Here is a 13,985-nt window from a genome sequence, read left to right as displayed (position 1 = left end):
GTTCTGTCCACATCAAAAGTGCTCTTCTTTTAAATGTTGATTTTAACTTAATGTATGCTTTCCATGTGTTCCATAAATCTTAGGAGAAATACGTATCTAAGTCTAATCTGTCTGTGAATCAACCAATCTATCACAGATAGCAACCCATACAAGAGAATTTCCATTTTCTGTAGTCTTAGAACCCCATGGTAGAGTCACTAAGGATTGGTTGGATGGATAGAGAAATATCTTGTGCCAGTCACCACTGTCAAACATGAGGTTTTTTTTGTTGTTGTTGTTGTTTTGTTTTTTTGTTGTTTTTTGGCTAAGGCATACTCAGCATGCCTGCCCCAGCTTGTGTCCACCCCACATCCATGAATCAGGTGGGGACAGCTATGATACTGGACTTGCAGAGTGATATGACCACCAAGCAGAAGGGACTTACCATGCTTTGGGCACTAGCTCCAAGCCAAGCTATATCTATGCTCATCTCATTGGTCCATGTGGGCACCTCAGGAGAGGTGTCTAAATTGGGAGAAAGCCACTGGGAAAGTAGTAGACACAGCTCCTATGAACTTATGGAAGTGAATGTGGAAACACAGGCCAGAGGACTCGGGAACCAATCAGTTGAAAAATGGAGCTATCTTGGCTTCTCAGCAGAGTTTGTTAATATTATCCTACCCTAGTAGGGATATTCATTGGGATCATTCATCTTTCATAGTAGGGCTCCTTGGCATGGTCCCATCCTCAGGAGTACATTATTTGAAGTCATCTTCCATATTGAGGCACTCCTGTGGGAAATTTTGTTCTGTCCTTCAGATGGCTCAAAGAAAGGACTTTCGACTTGACCATAGCCAGAGGTCGTGGAAAGCACATGACTCATCAGAGGCTTGTCTCTGAAGGGAATCCCATTTCCTTCATTCCACAATCTTTTAATTTTGTGTTTCCTTGCTCTCACTTCCAATGGCCTAATACCCACACTTCACAGGCTATGGGCTCCAAGTCAGGGGAACAGTCATACCACAGCATGGATGTCAGAGGCAGGTTGGCAAGCCAAAGCTCAGGCTAGGAGCCATGTTGTATGTTCAACTCTGCCAAGAAGGCTCGTTCTCGCTGCTTCTCCAAACTCTTTCAACCTTTCCTTAACTCAGTTTAAAATGTTCTTTCATGTCACTTAAGGTCAACATATATTTAAAGGCTCCACTCCTGACACGATTTTTATGTGTTGTTCAGTTGGGAAATGTTGTCTTGGCAATGAAAAACACAGAAGGCAAACTAACAACTTCCATGAGCTAGGATTATATGACAACCCAATGGAACTCAACTCAATCAAGCAGGTGCATTTCAGGTTCTTGCTTTATGTACAGCTGCTTTGGAAAGCAAAAGATGGTGGGATTGGTATCAACAAGTTCTACATTTGCACTGCATATTTTGTGGTTACATTCAGAGTTTGAGTGTATTGTCATGAAGACATGGAACAAGGTTTATGGAAATCCATTTCTTCAGTTGGCAGGATAAGAACTTTGGAACCTTTCAAATCATATGTAGTTCAAAAGGATAATGATAATAAAAAGATAATGTATTATAGCTAATGTTGTTTTAAGCAATTCAAATTTATTTGCATTTTCTGACTTTAATAAATACCTGCCAAACTCAAAAAAAAAAAAAAAGAAAAAAAGAAAAAAAAAAAAAAGAAAAAGTTTGGGGTAAGTATGTCTTTGGTCTCATGAAGGCTGGACACCGAGTGTGGAGGATTTCGAGGGTGGGGAAGTGGGAATGGGGGGGAGGTGGGGCACATCCTCATAGAAGCAAGGAGGAGGGAGGATGGGATAGGAGGTTCCTGGGTGGGGGAGCATGGCATAAGGAGATAACATCTGAAATGTAAATATGATATCCAATAAAAATTTTTAAAAATTAAAAAAAATAAACTATAATATTGTCTTCCTAAGGTGCAGTTGTATTATCACTGTATTACCCCAAATGTGACAATTGCCCCCAGTGCATGCCATAAGGTCCAGAACTTCGAGATGTGATATTCAGCCTCTTGGTAGAACACTGCCTCCCACCCTTTCCTCTGTTGTTGTTGTCACCCACATCAGATGTCAGTCCCTTAACACATCTCCTTAGGCTGGTTAACTGCTGTTTGACCTAGCTCTGTTAGAGTTCTCTGTTTCTTTCTAGCCTTAGCTCATATTTCCCTTATGGATCTTTCTAACTTTCTAGTCCCAGCTGGAATCTTCACTTCTATTGCTTAACAGTTTGCCTATTGATTTCTCATCTCTTAACACCTTCTGACTGGGATCCTAGTTAATTGTGAACATGTGTTTAAGCTGTGCTATAAACTGTAAATCAGGAACTGTGGCTGTTCTCACACTGTAGGTGACTGGTACAGAACACAAGGGTAGGTTTTATATATGTTATGTAAATGATATCAGCCAATAGGCAGCCTTTTGTAGGATATCTTTCTGCATTCACCATACAAAGCTTCCTGGAGATTCACCCGAGTTGTAGTTCATACTAAACATTCTTTCATCATTTCTATCTTTCTTTTTTTTAAAAAAAAATATTTCATTTACTTTTTATTTAATTTTATTGCAGATAATTCTTTTGTAAATTTTTAAAATTTTTATTAGCTATTTTATTTACTCACATTTCAAATGTTATCCCCCTTCCCCGTTTTCTCTCTGCAAATCTCCTATCCTATTCCCACTCCCTCCTGCTTCTATGAGGGTGCTCTCCCACCCACCCAGTCTTGCCTCACTGCCCTAGCATTCCACTATGCTGGGGCATCGAGCCTTCACAGGACCAAGAGCCTCCCCTCTCATTGATGGCAGATAAGGCCTTCTTTATAGTATTCCATGATCTGTGTACACCACTGAAAGCTTATTAACCCTTCACTTACCCATGCCATCTGTGGTGTTTCACAAATGAGCTTTTATAATAAACAGTATTTTTATACTTTGTTGACTATTATTATAAACAGTATTAAGTGTTCATATCCATAAACACATATATACACACTTTCCTTTCTTTGGGATAAAGGCCAGAGACTCCATTTTTGGGTCGCATAGTAAGTACATGTTCATTTTATATTCCCACCAGAAAATTAGAGTGATCCAGTTTTTCGAAATCCTTCTCAGAACTCAGCACTGTTCCTGTTACTTATCTTAGCTGTTCTGGTGGGTGTGGAGTGATATCTCATTGTGGATTTAATTTGCATATCTCTGATGGCCAATAGTGCTGAGAATCTTTTCATGTGCTTAGTCTCCATCTGTGGAGATTCAGCACTGAAATGTCTCCTTGTGTCTCTTGCCCATTTTATAATTGGTTTGTTTTCAGTGTTTGGTTTGAGAGTTTTGTCTCCACTCCAGGCCCTAGTGCATGTGATTTCTTTCCCACTTGGCTCTTCTCATTTTACACCCTCAATAGAGCTTTTGGCTGATTTTGAGAAAGTTCAATTGTTCAGTTTTTTGTTTTTGTTTTTAAATGGGCATTCAGTGCAAGTCTAAGAGCTTTGACTTAGTCCTAGGTCCGGAAAGTGATCTCTTTTTCTTCCAAGAGATTATATAGTTTTTAAACTTATATCTATGCCCCTGGGTCTATTTTATTTGTACATATACTGGAAGTGGGATCTCTAGTCTTGTTTGTGGATGTCCAATCACTCCAGCATGGCATATGGGGAGAGGCAACTTTTTATGGACTTATTTTTGAAAATATTTTTTGTAAAAAATCATTTGGACCTGTTTATGTGGGTCTATCTCTGTGTTTCCCAGTCTGTTTTGTTGACTATGTTGTCTATCCTTCAAGTAAATATAATTTGTATTATTATGCCAATATAATTAGATTTATGATGCCCTATAGTGACTTACATGGCTCTCTCTCTCTTTTTTTCCAATTTAAAGCTACTCTGGTTAAATTGCTATTCCATATAAGCTTTTATTGTTTTATCTACAAAATGTTGGAGCTTTAGGCCTATGGACATGACACACTTCCTATTTTTCATATTTTTTAAATAAAATTTTAGCATATGAGTCTTATATGTTTTGCTAGATTTAAACACAATTATTTAATTTTCGAGTGACATGCAGTGAAGTTTAGTTAGATGGATATAGATAGACAAGGAAAGTAGAAAAGAATCCTGAAATTCTTGTTCCCAGAAGACATTGTAACAAAAATGGCAGGAAGGCATGGGTGGGTATCTAAACAGGACCAGTACGGGAAAGGAACATGAGAACCCAGTAGCCCTATAAAATACCCAAGCCAGCACCTACTAGAGAACTCCCAGCCTCAGGACCTCTCCTATCCTGGAGGAATAAAGCAGTTAACTTTCAGTTTTCTCACAGCTTCGTCTTCAATCTTTTCTAGAAGTTCAGTTTTTTTTTTCTGTTCCAAGAAAATGAGCTCAGCAATGTCCCTAGACAACTACAAACACTTCTGATACAACATGTATTTATTGCTTTTACTTTCAATGTCTCTTGATATTATTTACACATGATTTGTTTTTGCAGGATCCTTGTGACTTCCAAGTAGACAAAAATGTCCTATGGATACACACACACACACACACATACACACACACACACACACACGAGACCATGTCCTATCGAGCTATGTTCAGGTTCTTGTCTTCCCTTCTGATATTCATACCTCCTTATTTGCTTATCTTGTCCTATAGCAATAGTTACAGTGCACAAAACAAGAGAAATGTTTCAGATCTCCTTCACACAGGGTCCTAAGATGCCAGACACTCAAACTCAAGGTCACCAAAGGTCAACTCAAGACAATAGCTTTGAGTTCATTGTTTCATACCTCAAAGATCAAAATGTGAAGTCTCATGGGATTATACAGAGGGGGAGAAACTTTATTCAGAAGAATTACAGACAGGTGAAAAATTAAGGAAAATCAGAGAAACTTCTAATAGTGGAAGGGCTTCTGAGAAAAGGAAAAGTCTTTGGAACCCCTCTGTCTATGGAAGAAACCAAACAAAAGTTGAGTAATCCATATTGAGATTGGTTTGTGCTATCATGAGCTGAGCCAATGGAGGGCCCACACCCTCTATGCATGTCCATTTATCTCAACTAGAAGATGATCATGTTCTGCCCATGTACCCCAGTTAGGGGTGGTAGGTGCCCCCTTTGTCCATCTCTGACTGTGCTTCGTTAACTGTTGACTTGACTTTCCAGCTGTTAGTCACTGTCTTGAATTACTCCCTCTGACCTAGCAGCTGTCTAAAATCTCCTTGGTTGTACTAGATCCTCTATGATCTCACAGCCATGAAGTAGCTGCCTTTGTTCTTAGTTAACTCCTTGTCTATATGATGGTCTGGATCATCTTTCCTAAACTAGGCTGGGGCTTGTTAGAAGCCAATCTTGCTTAAGATTTAGTCTGTCACAATTAGATGCACCAGAAATCAGGATATAAGAAAGATACATCAGTGCCTTAAATGTATCCCTCAAGTATTAGGGACCAGACAGCATCTGGTCTTCCACCACTGGCTCAGTGCCCCGTTCTTCCTCTTATCTCTTATTCAACTACAGCTCTCTTATTCCTGTTCCTAAGTGCCGCATACATTGCCATTTTGGCCTTTAATATCCTGCCTCTGCTTTCACTGTAACAGACGTAGACAATGTGCAGTTTTTAGTGTGGACCCTTTCCTGTTGCCATATACAGAGAGAGCTGGATCCTACAGTGCTACTACTCTGTAATTCTTAAGTGGACACAGTGTCAAACAATCTGCTAAGTGCTTACATTTATACTAGTAGGTTAGTGTTGCCCTCAGAGAAGCTTATGCTCACAGTGGGAAGTAGCTTATTCAGAGACTCACAACTGGAGGGTAAATGTCGAGTATTCAGCCCTAAGTGGGACATTTATAGAGTCCCTTCCAAGGCTGAGAGAACATCACAGAAAGAGCAGAGAAAATAAAAGACCCAGAAGTTGCAGGTGAGTATTGGGAACAGTGTCTTCTGCACATGAAACGCCCATTACACTCTTGTTAATTAGTGCTGAACTTTATTTGCTGATATGGTCAATGACATTTCTTTCCTACACTCATGATGGAGATTGAGCTATAAGTGTCTTTTTATTTTTATTTATTCATTTACATCACTGATCACTGCCTTCACTCCCAGTCACCCCCTCCCACAAATCTTTCCCCTAACCTCTTCTCCCTCTCTCCTATGAAAGGGTGGAGCCTCCTCCCATATCCCTGCCCCCAATATATCAAGTCTCTGTGAGGCTAGGTACTTCCTCTCCCACTGAAGCTAGACAAGGCAACCTGCTCCAGTTGTTCAGGACCTACATGAAGACCAAGCTGCACATCTGCTCCATATGTGGGTGAAGTTCTAGGTCCAGCCTCTGTATGCTCTTTGGCTTGTGATTCGGTCTCCAAAAGCCTCAGTGGTTCAGATTAGTTGACTCTGTCTTCTTGTGGAATTCCTATCCCCTGGGGAGGGAGAGTACTTTATCCTTCTCCCAACTCTTCCATAAGAATGCAGAAGCTCCATCCACTGTTTGGCTATTGGTCTCTGCATCCATCTGAGTCAGCTGTTGAGTGGAGCCTCTCAGAGGACAGCCATGCTAGATTTCTGTCTATAAGCGTAACAGAGTATCATAAGTACTTTCAGGGATTGGTATTTGCCCATAGGATGGGTCTCCAGATGGGCTAGTTATTGCTTGACCATTCCCTCAGTCTCTGCTCCATTTCCTGTCCCTGCATTTCTTGTAGACAGAATAAATTTTGGGTTGAAAGTTTTGTAGGTGGGTTGGTGTCCCTATAACTCTACTTGACTTCTTGCATGGCTAGAGGAGGTGACTTCTTCAGGTTCCATGTCCCCAGTGCTGTGAGTCGCAGCTAAAGTAACATCCATTGATTTTTGGGTGCCTTCCCGATCCCAGTATTTTTGGTACATCCTTGAGATGCCCCACACCTTCCCACCCCTGCTAGTTGCAGATTTCCGTTCATTTTCATGGCCTTCTGGCCATCTCTCCTGTCTCTCCCCATATCTGATCCTGAATTCCTCTCCATTCCCTCTCCAACCCAGGTCCTTCCCTCCATCTGCCTCCCATGACTATTTTATCCCCCCTTCTAAGGGAGATTCAAGCATCCTCCCTTGTGCCTTCCTTCTTGTTTAGCTTTTTTTGGGTCTGTGGCATGTAGTATGGGTATCCTGTATTTTATGGTTAATATCCATATACAAGTGAGTATATACTGTGCATGTCCTTTTGGGTTTTGGTTACTTTCTTCTGCCTTTGTTACCAGAGTAATATCAGTCATGGAATAATATTCTATGAGTTGGAAACTGTTTCTTCCCCTTATATTTTCTGGGAGAACTCATACATAATTCATATTAATTCTTTAAGCATTTTATAGAGTTTATAGTGATACCTTTTGGGCCTATATATTTCTTTGAGGGAAGAATTTTAATACTGAATTTAAATTTTCTAATAATTACACATCTAATCAAATAATTTCTTTCAAAATAGATGAATTGTGGCTATTTGTGTTTTTGAGGAATTAGTCCATTTCATCAATACTAAGTTCATCTTGGTGGAGTTGTTTATTATTTCTTCTTTTTCTTCCTTCTTCTCTTCTTCTCTTCTTCTCCTCCTCCTCCTCCTCCTCCTCCTCCTCCTCCTCCTCCTCCTCCATCCTCTCCCTCTCCCTCTCCCTGTCCTCCTCCTCCTCCTCCTCTTCCTCCTCCTCCTCCTCCTCGTTCTTTTTCTTCTCCATCTTCTCCTCCTACTCCCCCTCCCCCTTCTGCTTCTTCTGCCTTGATGTCTGCAACATCTGGTATCTCTCACTTCATTGATAATATGAGCAATCTGCAATCTTTTTTTTTCTTTTTTTCTCAGTCTTGTCAGATTTTCTTTTTTCTAATTTAAAATTTACTAACTTTGTTTTCTTTACTGTTGCTTTGAGTGTATTATTTGTTCATTATGTCAATCTCAATGTGGGATTTATGTTACTGGTTGGAGAATTTTCTTCTCTTTCAATGTAAACATTTATGCTAGAAATTCTCCTTATTGAACTGTCTTAACTGCGTACCATAAACATGTATATGCCTTTACATTTTCTTTTTTATTCAGGTCAATTCATTTCTCTCCTCAGATTGTCATTGATCTATGGGTTACTTATACATATGTATAATATCCAAGCCTGGGATTTCTCCAGTATCTTCCTGCTACTGACTTCTAGTGTGCCTTCACTGTGTTAGAGCCACACTGAATGTGGCTCAGTGTGGTTCTAACACAATGAGTCTGCTGTCCAGCTTTCACTAGGATTGTTCCATGGCTCAGGATATGGTCTGCTGCAGTGTGCTTTCTACAAGGAATTGGATGTGTTCTGCTCTTGATGGGTAGAATGATCCAAAAGTGTTCATCAATTACTCTGTTGGCTGCTTCAGAACTGCTTGTTTTCTGTTTAGTTGTCTATGGAAGAAAAAGTCTAGCTAAGAAAGTGATTTTGAAACCTGCTTCTGATATTGTAGATTGATCTGTTTCTCCTTTTTAGGTATAATTTCTGCCTTGCATACCCTGCTAGTATGTTGTTTGTCACATAGTTATTAGTATTGGGTTGGTATGTCTTCTGTGTATTAGCTGCCGTTATGTATGTCCCTGTTCTGTCTCTGGCAACCTCTACTCTGGAAGTTCATTCCAATGATGTTGATATGGCCCAGAGTGCAGCCCTTTAATGCTTACATGGTGTAGTGTTTATCCGCATGCCTGATTTCATTCTATATGATTTTCTTATAAATTTTACACGGGTAGTATAAAGTTGAGTATTTAAATATTTTCTCATTGTTATATTTTATTGTACTGACATTGAATATAACGATTGACATTTTAAGGCTTCAGTGTTGCCCTTCCCCCTTCCTATTTTACTCCTCTTCCTTTCTTCCAGTGCTGAGTAATCCCGGAGCCTCACACACAGGTTAAGAAGGTGTGATAGTGTTGAACTGTACACCCAACTGGCTTCCCTTCAATTTATGTATCTGTCTTCTTTACTTTCCTTTGATTACATTTTATCAGTAGTGCTTCAGAGTGTATATCTTCAATACCTGGTTACTTGAAATACTATGTGGCATGTAGATGGATTACAGCAGCTTGTTGGCGTTATCCTTTACCCTTGTTTATGTCTCTTGGCATACCCCCTTATTGATAATATAGTTGCCTAGCATTTTCTTCCCCCACCTTTAGGAAAGTGTGAATGTTCTTTGGAGTAATTCTATTTTTTTGACATGGGAGAAGCAGTGCAATGTGAGCTGTGCATATTCCCTGTCTCCTATGCTCCATTTCCTTCTTCCATCCTTCCTTTGTATTCTGAGCAGTTACATAGTGGTTCTTTTAGAGCTTGCCTTCTGCAGTAGTGAAAACTCACTTTGCTCCATTTGAGAGTGTCTTATTTACCCTCATTTCAGTAGGCCCTCCCGACTGCCTCAGACATGTTTCCCCTCATCTGAATCAGTTCTTCCTGCCTGGCTGATAGATTCATAAGCTAGGGAGAGGCTTCACTTCTATCAGCACCTGAGAATGAGCTGCTTCCTTGTGACTTACCTTCTGATGGTGAATCGTGTCATTGGAATGACCTTTCACACATAGGTAAGGGATAATTTGGAGCAGCATCAAGACTTTTTCTTTATGGGTTTTCAGAAATTTAATGATCGTGAGTATCTTAGTTAGGGTTTTACTGTTGTGAACAAAAACCATGACCAAGGCAAGGAAAGTCTTATAAAGGACAACATTTAATTGGAGCTGGCTTACAGGTTCAGAGGTTCAGCCCATTATCACCAAGGTGGGAACATGGCAGCATCCAGGCAGGCAAGGTGCAGGAGAAGCTGAGAGTTCTACATATTCATCTGAAGACTGCTAGCAGAATACTGGCTTCCAGACAGCTATGAGTAGGGTCTTAAAGCCCACACCCACAGTAACACACCTACTCCAACAAGGCCACACCTCCTAATAGTGCCACTCCCTGGGCCAAACATATACAAACCATCACAATGAGTCTTGGAAGATGTGTAGTCAGCTATGCATGAGGTGTGCTCAGGTTCTTAAAAAAAATTCTAAATAAGAAATTTCTAGTTTTTAGGTTTCAGCTCATAACACACATATATGTAAGATTTATTTTATTTTTATTTATATGTATATATGTGTGTCTCACAAGTGGATGTGTGTAAAGGGAAGATGTGGGCATTGTATTTGGATCCTCTGGAGCTGGAGTTACAGACAATAGTGAGCCATCGGATGTAGGTTCTGGGAACTGAACTCTGGTCTTCTCGAGAAGCAGCAAATGCTCTTAAACACTTAGCCATCCTTGAAGCCCCAGCTTCTTTAATTGTTAAGTCTATGTATGTTGTCTAAATGGAGACACTTTTAGCCCTCACTTTTGTAAGTGCCTTTTCCATCCTGCCATATTTCTCCTTTTCTTTGAGTCTCTCATGGCACTGATGGTAGAGATAGCCCCAGAGACTTCTGGGCTTGTTACTGTTTGCCCAGTATTGTTGAGACTGGGTGATACTTACAGCTCCATCTTGCAGTTCACTGACTCTTCTTGCCCTTTCATCCTAAGAAGCTTACCTACAGAACTATTTGCTTGTTGTCGACTTTGATCATAATCCTTCCATTTCTACCGTGTTTATATCACCCTGTGTTTTCTGAGCCTCTCCACTTTATCCTTTATTTCACACAGGGCTTCAGACTGAAGCTATGGCTTCTTTAGACCTTCATCCGACTGTTGCCACATGTGCCATCCCAGCACTGGTATTCCTTCATTTTGCTTGGGATATTAGTGGGACCAGTTACATCCCGTGGAAATCTGTGCTATTTTCATATGAGAGCCTGGGTTCTATTTGAACTTTGTGCTCTGACCAGCTTTAACTGGTGCTGTTCTGTGAGATAGGGTAGAGAACTAACAGGAAGCAGTTAGTGACAGAGGTCAGGATACCTCTGAATACTTCTGCATCTGAGGGTGGGGAGGCATGGGAGTTCAGGCCTCTAGTTCTACCATATGTTACGGGTGGGTGCAGGATAAGTTGAGTGGTCATATGGAGACACTTCATCATAGTATAGGAGGAAGTAATCCTAGGCTTCCCATCCAGGATGGTGGACTGAAAGACTATACTTTCTTGTAGAGCCCATCACTGTCTGATACTCTTTGGTCTTTATGAGATGTCCTTTCCTGGCCTCAGAGGGTTTTTTTTTTTTGTCTGTACCCAGGGCATTTATGGGTTGGTGTCTTTAGCTTCACATTGGGCACATAGAGAAAGGACATGAAGCTTTGCTGTAGGTTCCTTTTTAACTAGTTCTCTCCATCCGTAGCCCTCCATATCTATGATTGCTAGAAGCTGTTAGTTAATGAACAGGAGAAATATAGTCTTCTACTTTCCTGCACATGGACCATTTCTCACCTTCATGCAGGTGGGTGTTCTCTTCCAGAGTACTTTGTTTATTTGGTAGCTCAGAGTGATGCTCTTTCCATCACACACTTACTTTTTGCTCAAACGAAAGCTTAGAAGTCTACGTTGGGGCCCAGATCCCTTTCAGACTGCCTATACAACTGACTGCACCCTGGCCATCATCATGCTCCTGAAGCCCTGTCACAGTGCTCAGCACATGCAGCACTATGTTCAAGCAGTGTGCTCTTTAGATCTAAAACACTACTTGTATGTGCTTGTGAGTATGTGCATGGATTTATGTGTCTGTATGTGTAGGTGTACATGTTGTGCATGTGTGTGCAAAGGAAGCCAGAGGACAACGTTTGGGTGCTGTTTTTCTGGAGCAACTTCTCCTGTTTTTAAAGACAGAGTCAGTCATTGGCCTGAAACCTGACTGGTAGACAGTCCAGTGAGCCCCAGGAATCCCTCTTTTGACCTCCTTAATTCTGGGGTTCCAAGCATGTGCTCTCATGCCCAGCTTTTTAAATGTTGGCTCTGTAGATCAAACAGACCCTTGAATATGCAAGCTGTGCACTTTACCAACCCAGCCATCTCCCCTGCTCAGAAGATGCCATTTTTAATGAAAATTTTTTTCATGCAAAGTTTCTTTATGCTCTCAAGTATCTGTTGCCTAATAAATATTAATAGAAAGACTGTCCTTGGGGAATAGCATGTTTAAAATACGCTTGTTTTCTAAACCCAAAATGCTAGCTGTTGGGTTAACATTGCAAAGTGCTTTCCATTGAGAATGCTCCTGGGAATGGACAGAGGGGGGGACTCAGAAGCACACCTGGCCAAGGATCTGATTTTCTGATGCCTTCACCACCAAACACTGCAAGCTACAGGGATTGGGCTGAATTCCCTGCAGTGACTTACCTTCCACAGAGAGATGCTCTGAAGGACTTAGGGCTGAAGCCAGAGTCCTCCTGGCATTTTCATCATTGGGCCTCCTGGGACTTAGGATGTGCCAGCCATTTGATTCTTGCCATCTGTAAGCTTTAACTATTCATATTTGCATTTAAAAATGTTTAAATAGGTTCACGAAAACCACTTCTCTGTACTTTCATCCAGAATGTATGCTCTAGAGTTCATTACCATACTAGACACACATGCACATGCAAATATGCACACATACACAAATGTGTACACACACCTTCCCATGTGTACACATATATACTCATATGCACGATCATCACATATGAACACACATGCATACACATTCGCATGTATGCAAACATGTACATACACAGAGCTGTCCTGACTTGAAGGCTTTGTAACTTGTTTTTTGCACAGAGCGTAAAAATATACCTCTGTAATTATGTGATGCTTAGTGATTAGATAATTATGGATAATTGCATGGGGTAGCTCTAAGTGTGAAAGCGTTACCGTAAGATCTAAAATGTACAAATTGCATAATAATTATTCTTGGGAGTTATTTGGTAATTCTGAGCATAATTATCATGTGATCCACAGTGCATGTAATTAATGCACAATCGCATGGATTTTTGCCTTCATAACTGCTTCCCCTTGTTATAAAGCTCTTTGTCACAACATTTGAGTGTAAATATAATGTAATTGGCTCTGAGATTTAGTACATTAAATCCACAGTAATTGCTTCACAAGAATGTAACCCTATCCAGCCAAACATTGGGCTCTCAGGCAGGATGGGTTAGGGAAAACAGTTGTTCCAGTGTGGTATGGAAACCAGGTAAGCAGAACAGTGGGTGTGTTGAGCAAGGTGGGATGGCAGGTATGCTGGACAACTACATCCACATTGTTAATGGGGGCATCTTTGCCGCAGGTAAACCTACTGAGGTTGACATTAAACAAAAGTCTCTCTTGGTTTCAGTTTTCTTTGTCTGACAGCCACAGCCAACACCCATTGTACTGCTTTTAAAACAATGGAACAAAGCACTGACTGCCGTTTGTATCTGGAGGTTTAAAAAAGCTAAAGGAGATCTTACTAAACCTCACAAGACCCCCATGATTTATTTTTTTGAAGAAAAGGGATCTGTAGGAGTCTGGAGTAAGAGTTTAACTACATTTTGCAAGTTCGTGGCCTCACAGGTTCGTGTGGTTCTCCACAGGTTTCACATGGCAAGATGACTATACCCAGCGTGTGATCGCCCAGGAGCTTGCGAACCTCCCCAAGGCTTACCTGTGGCGCGGGGAACCTTCCAGCCCAGCCAGGTAAGTGTGGGCATGGCTTGCCTCTTCTTGTTCCCAGCCATAGCTGACCCAGCCTGCAGGTACAAGTCAATCTGAAACATGAATGGGGGAGTGGGGATGAAAACACACTGACACAAGGAGTGGAGTCAAGCATGATTCCGGTCAAGACTCAAAGTTTATTTCTGCAGCTCCAGCTTATAAACACTTCAGCAAACAAAGCTTATCTTTAGAAAGTTCCTCTAAAGACTAAACATGGATAAGAATTCCTCTTGACTTCACATACTGCTCTCATGACCTTGACTACACACTCTGCTCCCATGACCTTGACTACACACACTGCTCTCATGACCTTGACTACACACTGCTCTCATGACCTTGACTACACACACTGCTCTCATGACCTTG

At 41.0% G+C, this 13,985-nt stretch overlaps 1 protein-coding gene across 1 annotated transcript in view; it reads left to right on the top strand.

Annotated features, from left to right (window-relative positions):
- The window catches only part of Ptprn2 (protein tyrosine phosphatase receptor type N2), a 732,192-nt gene that overhangs the window by 272,190 nt on the left and 446,017 nt on the right, over positions 1-13,985 (top strand). Inside the window, exon 4 of the mRNA XM_028773201.1 lies at positions 13,499-13,601. Coding sequence (XP_028629034.1) covers positions 13,499-13,601 — 103 coding nt within the window. The remainder of the gene's footprint in view (positions 1-13,498; positions 13,602-13,985) is intronic.

The sequence above is a fragment of the Grammomys surdaster genome, unplaced genomic scaffold, assembly GCF_004785775.1.
Source record: "Grammomys surdaster isolate TR1022 unplaced genomic scaffold, NIH_TR_1.0 223, whole genome shotgun sequence".
NCBI classification, from domain to species: Eukaryota; Metazoa; Chordata; class Mammalia; order Rodentia; family Muridae; genus Grammomys; species Grammomys surdaster.
This window is presented reverse-complemented; position numbering and strand designations above follow the sequence as displayed.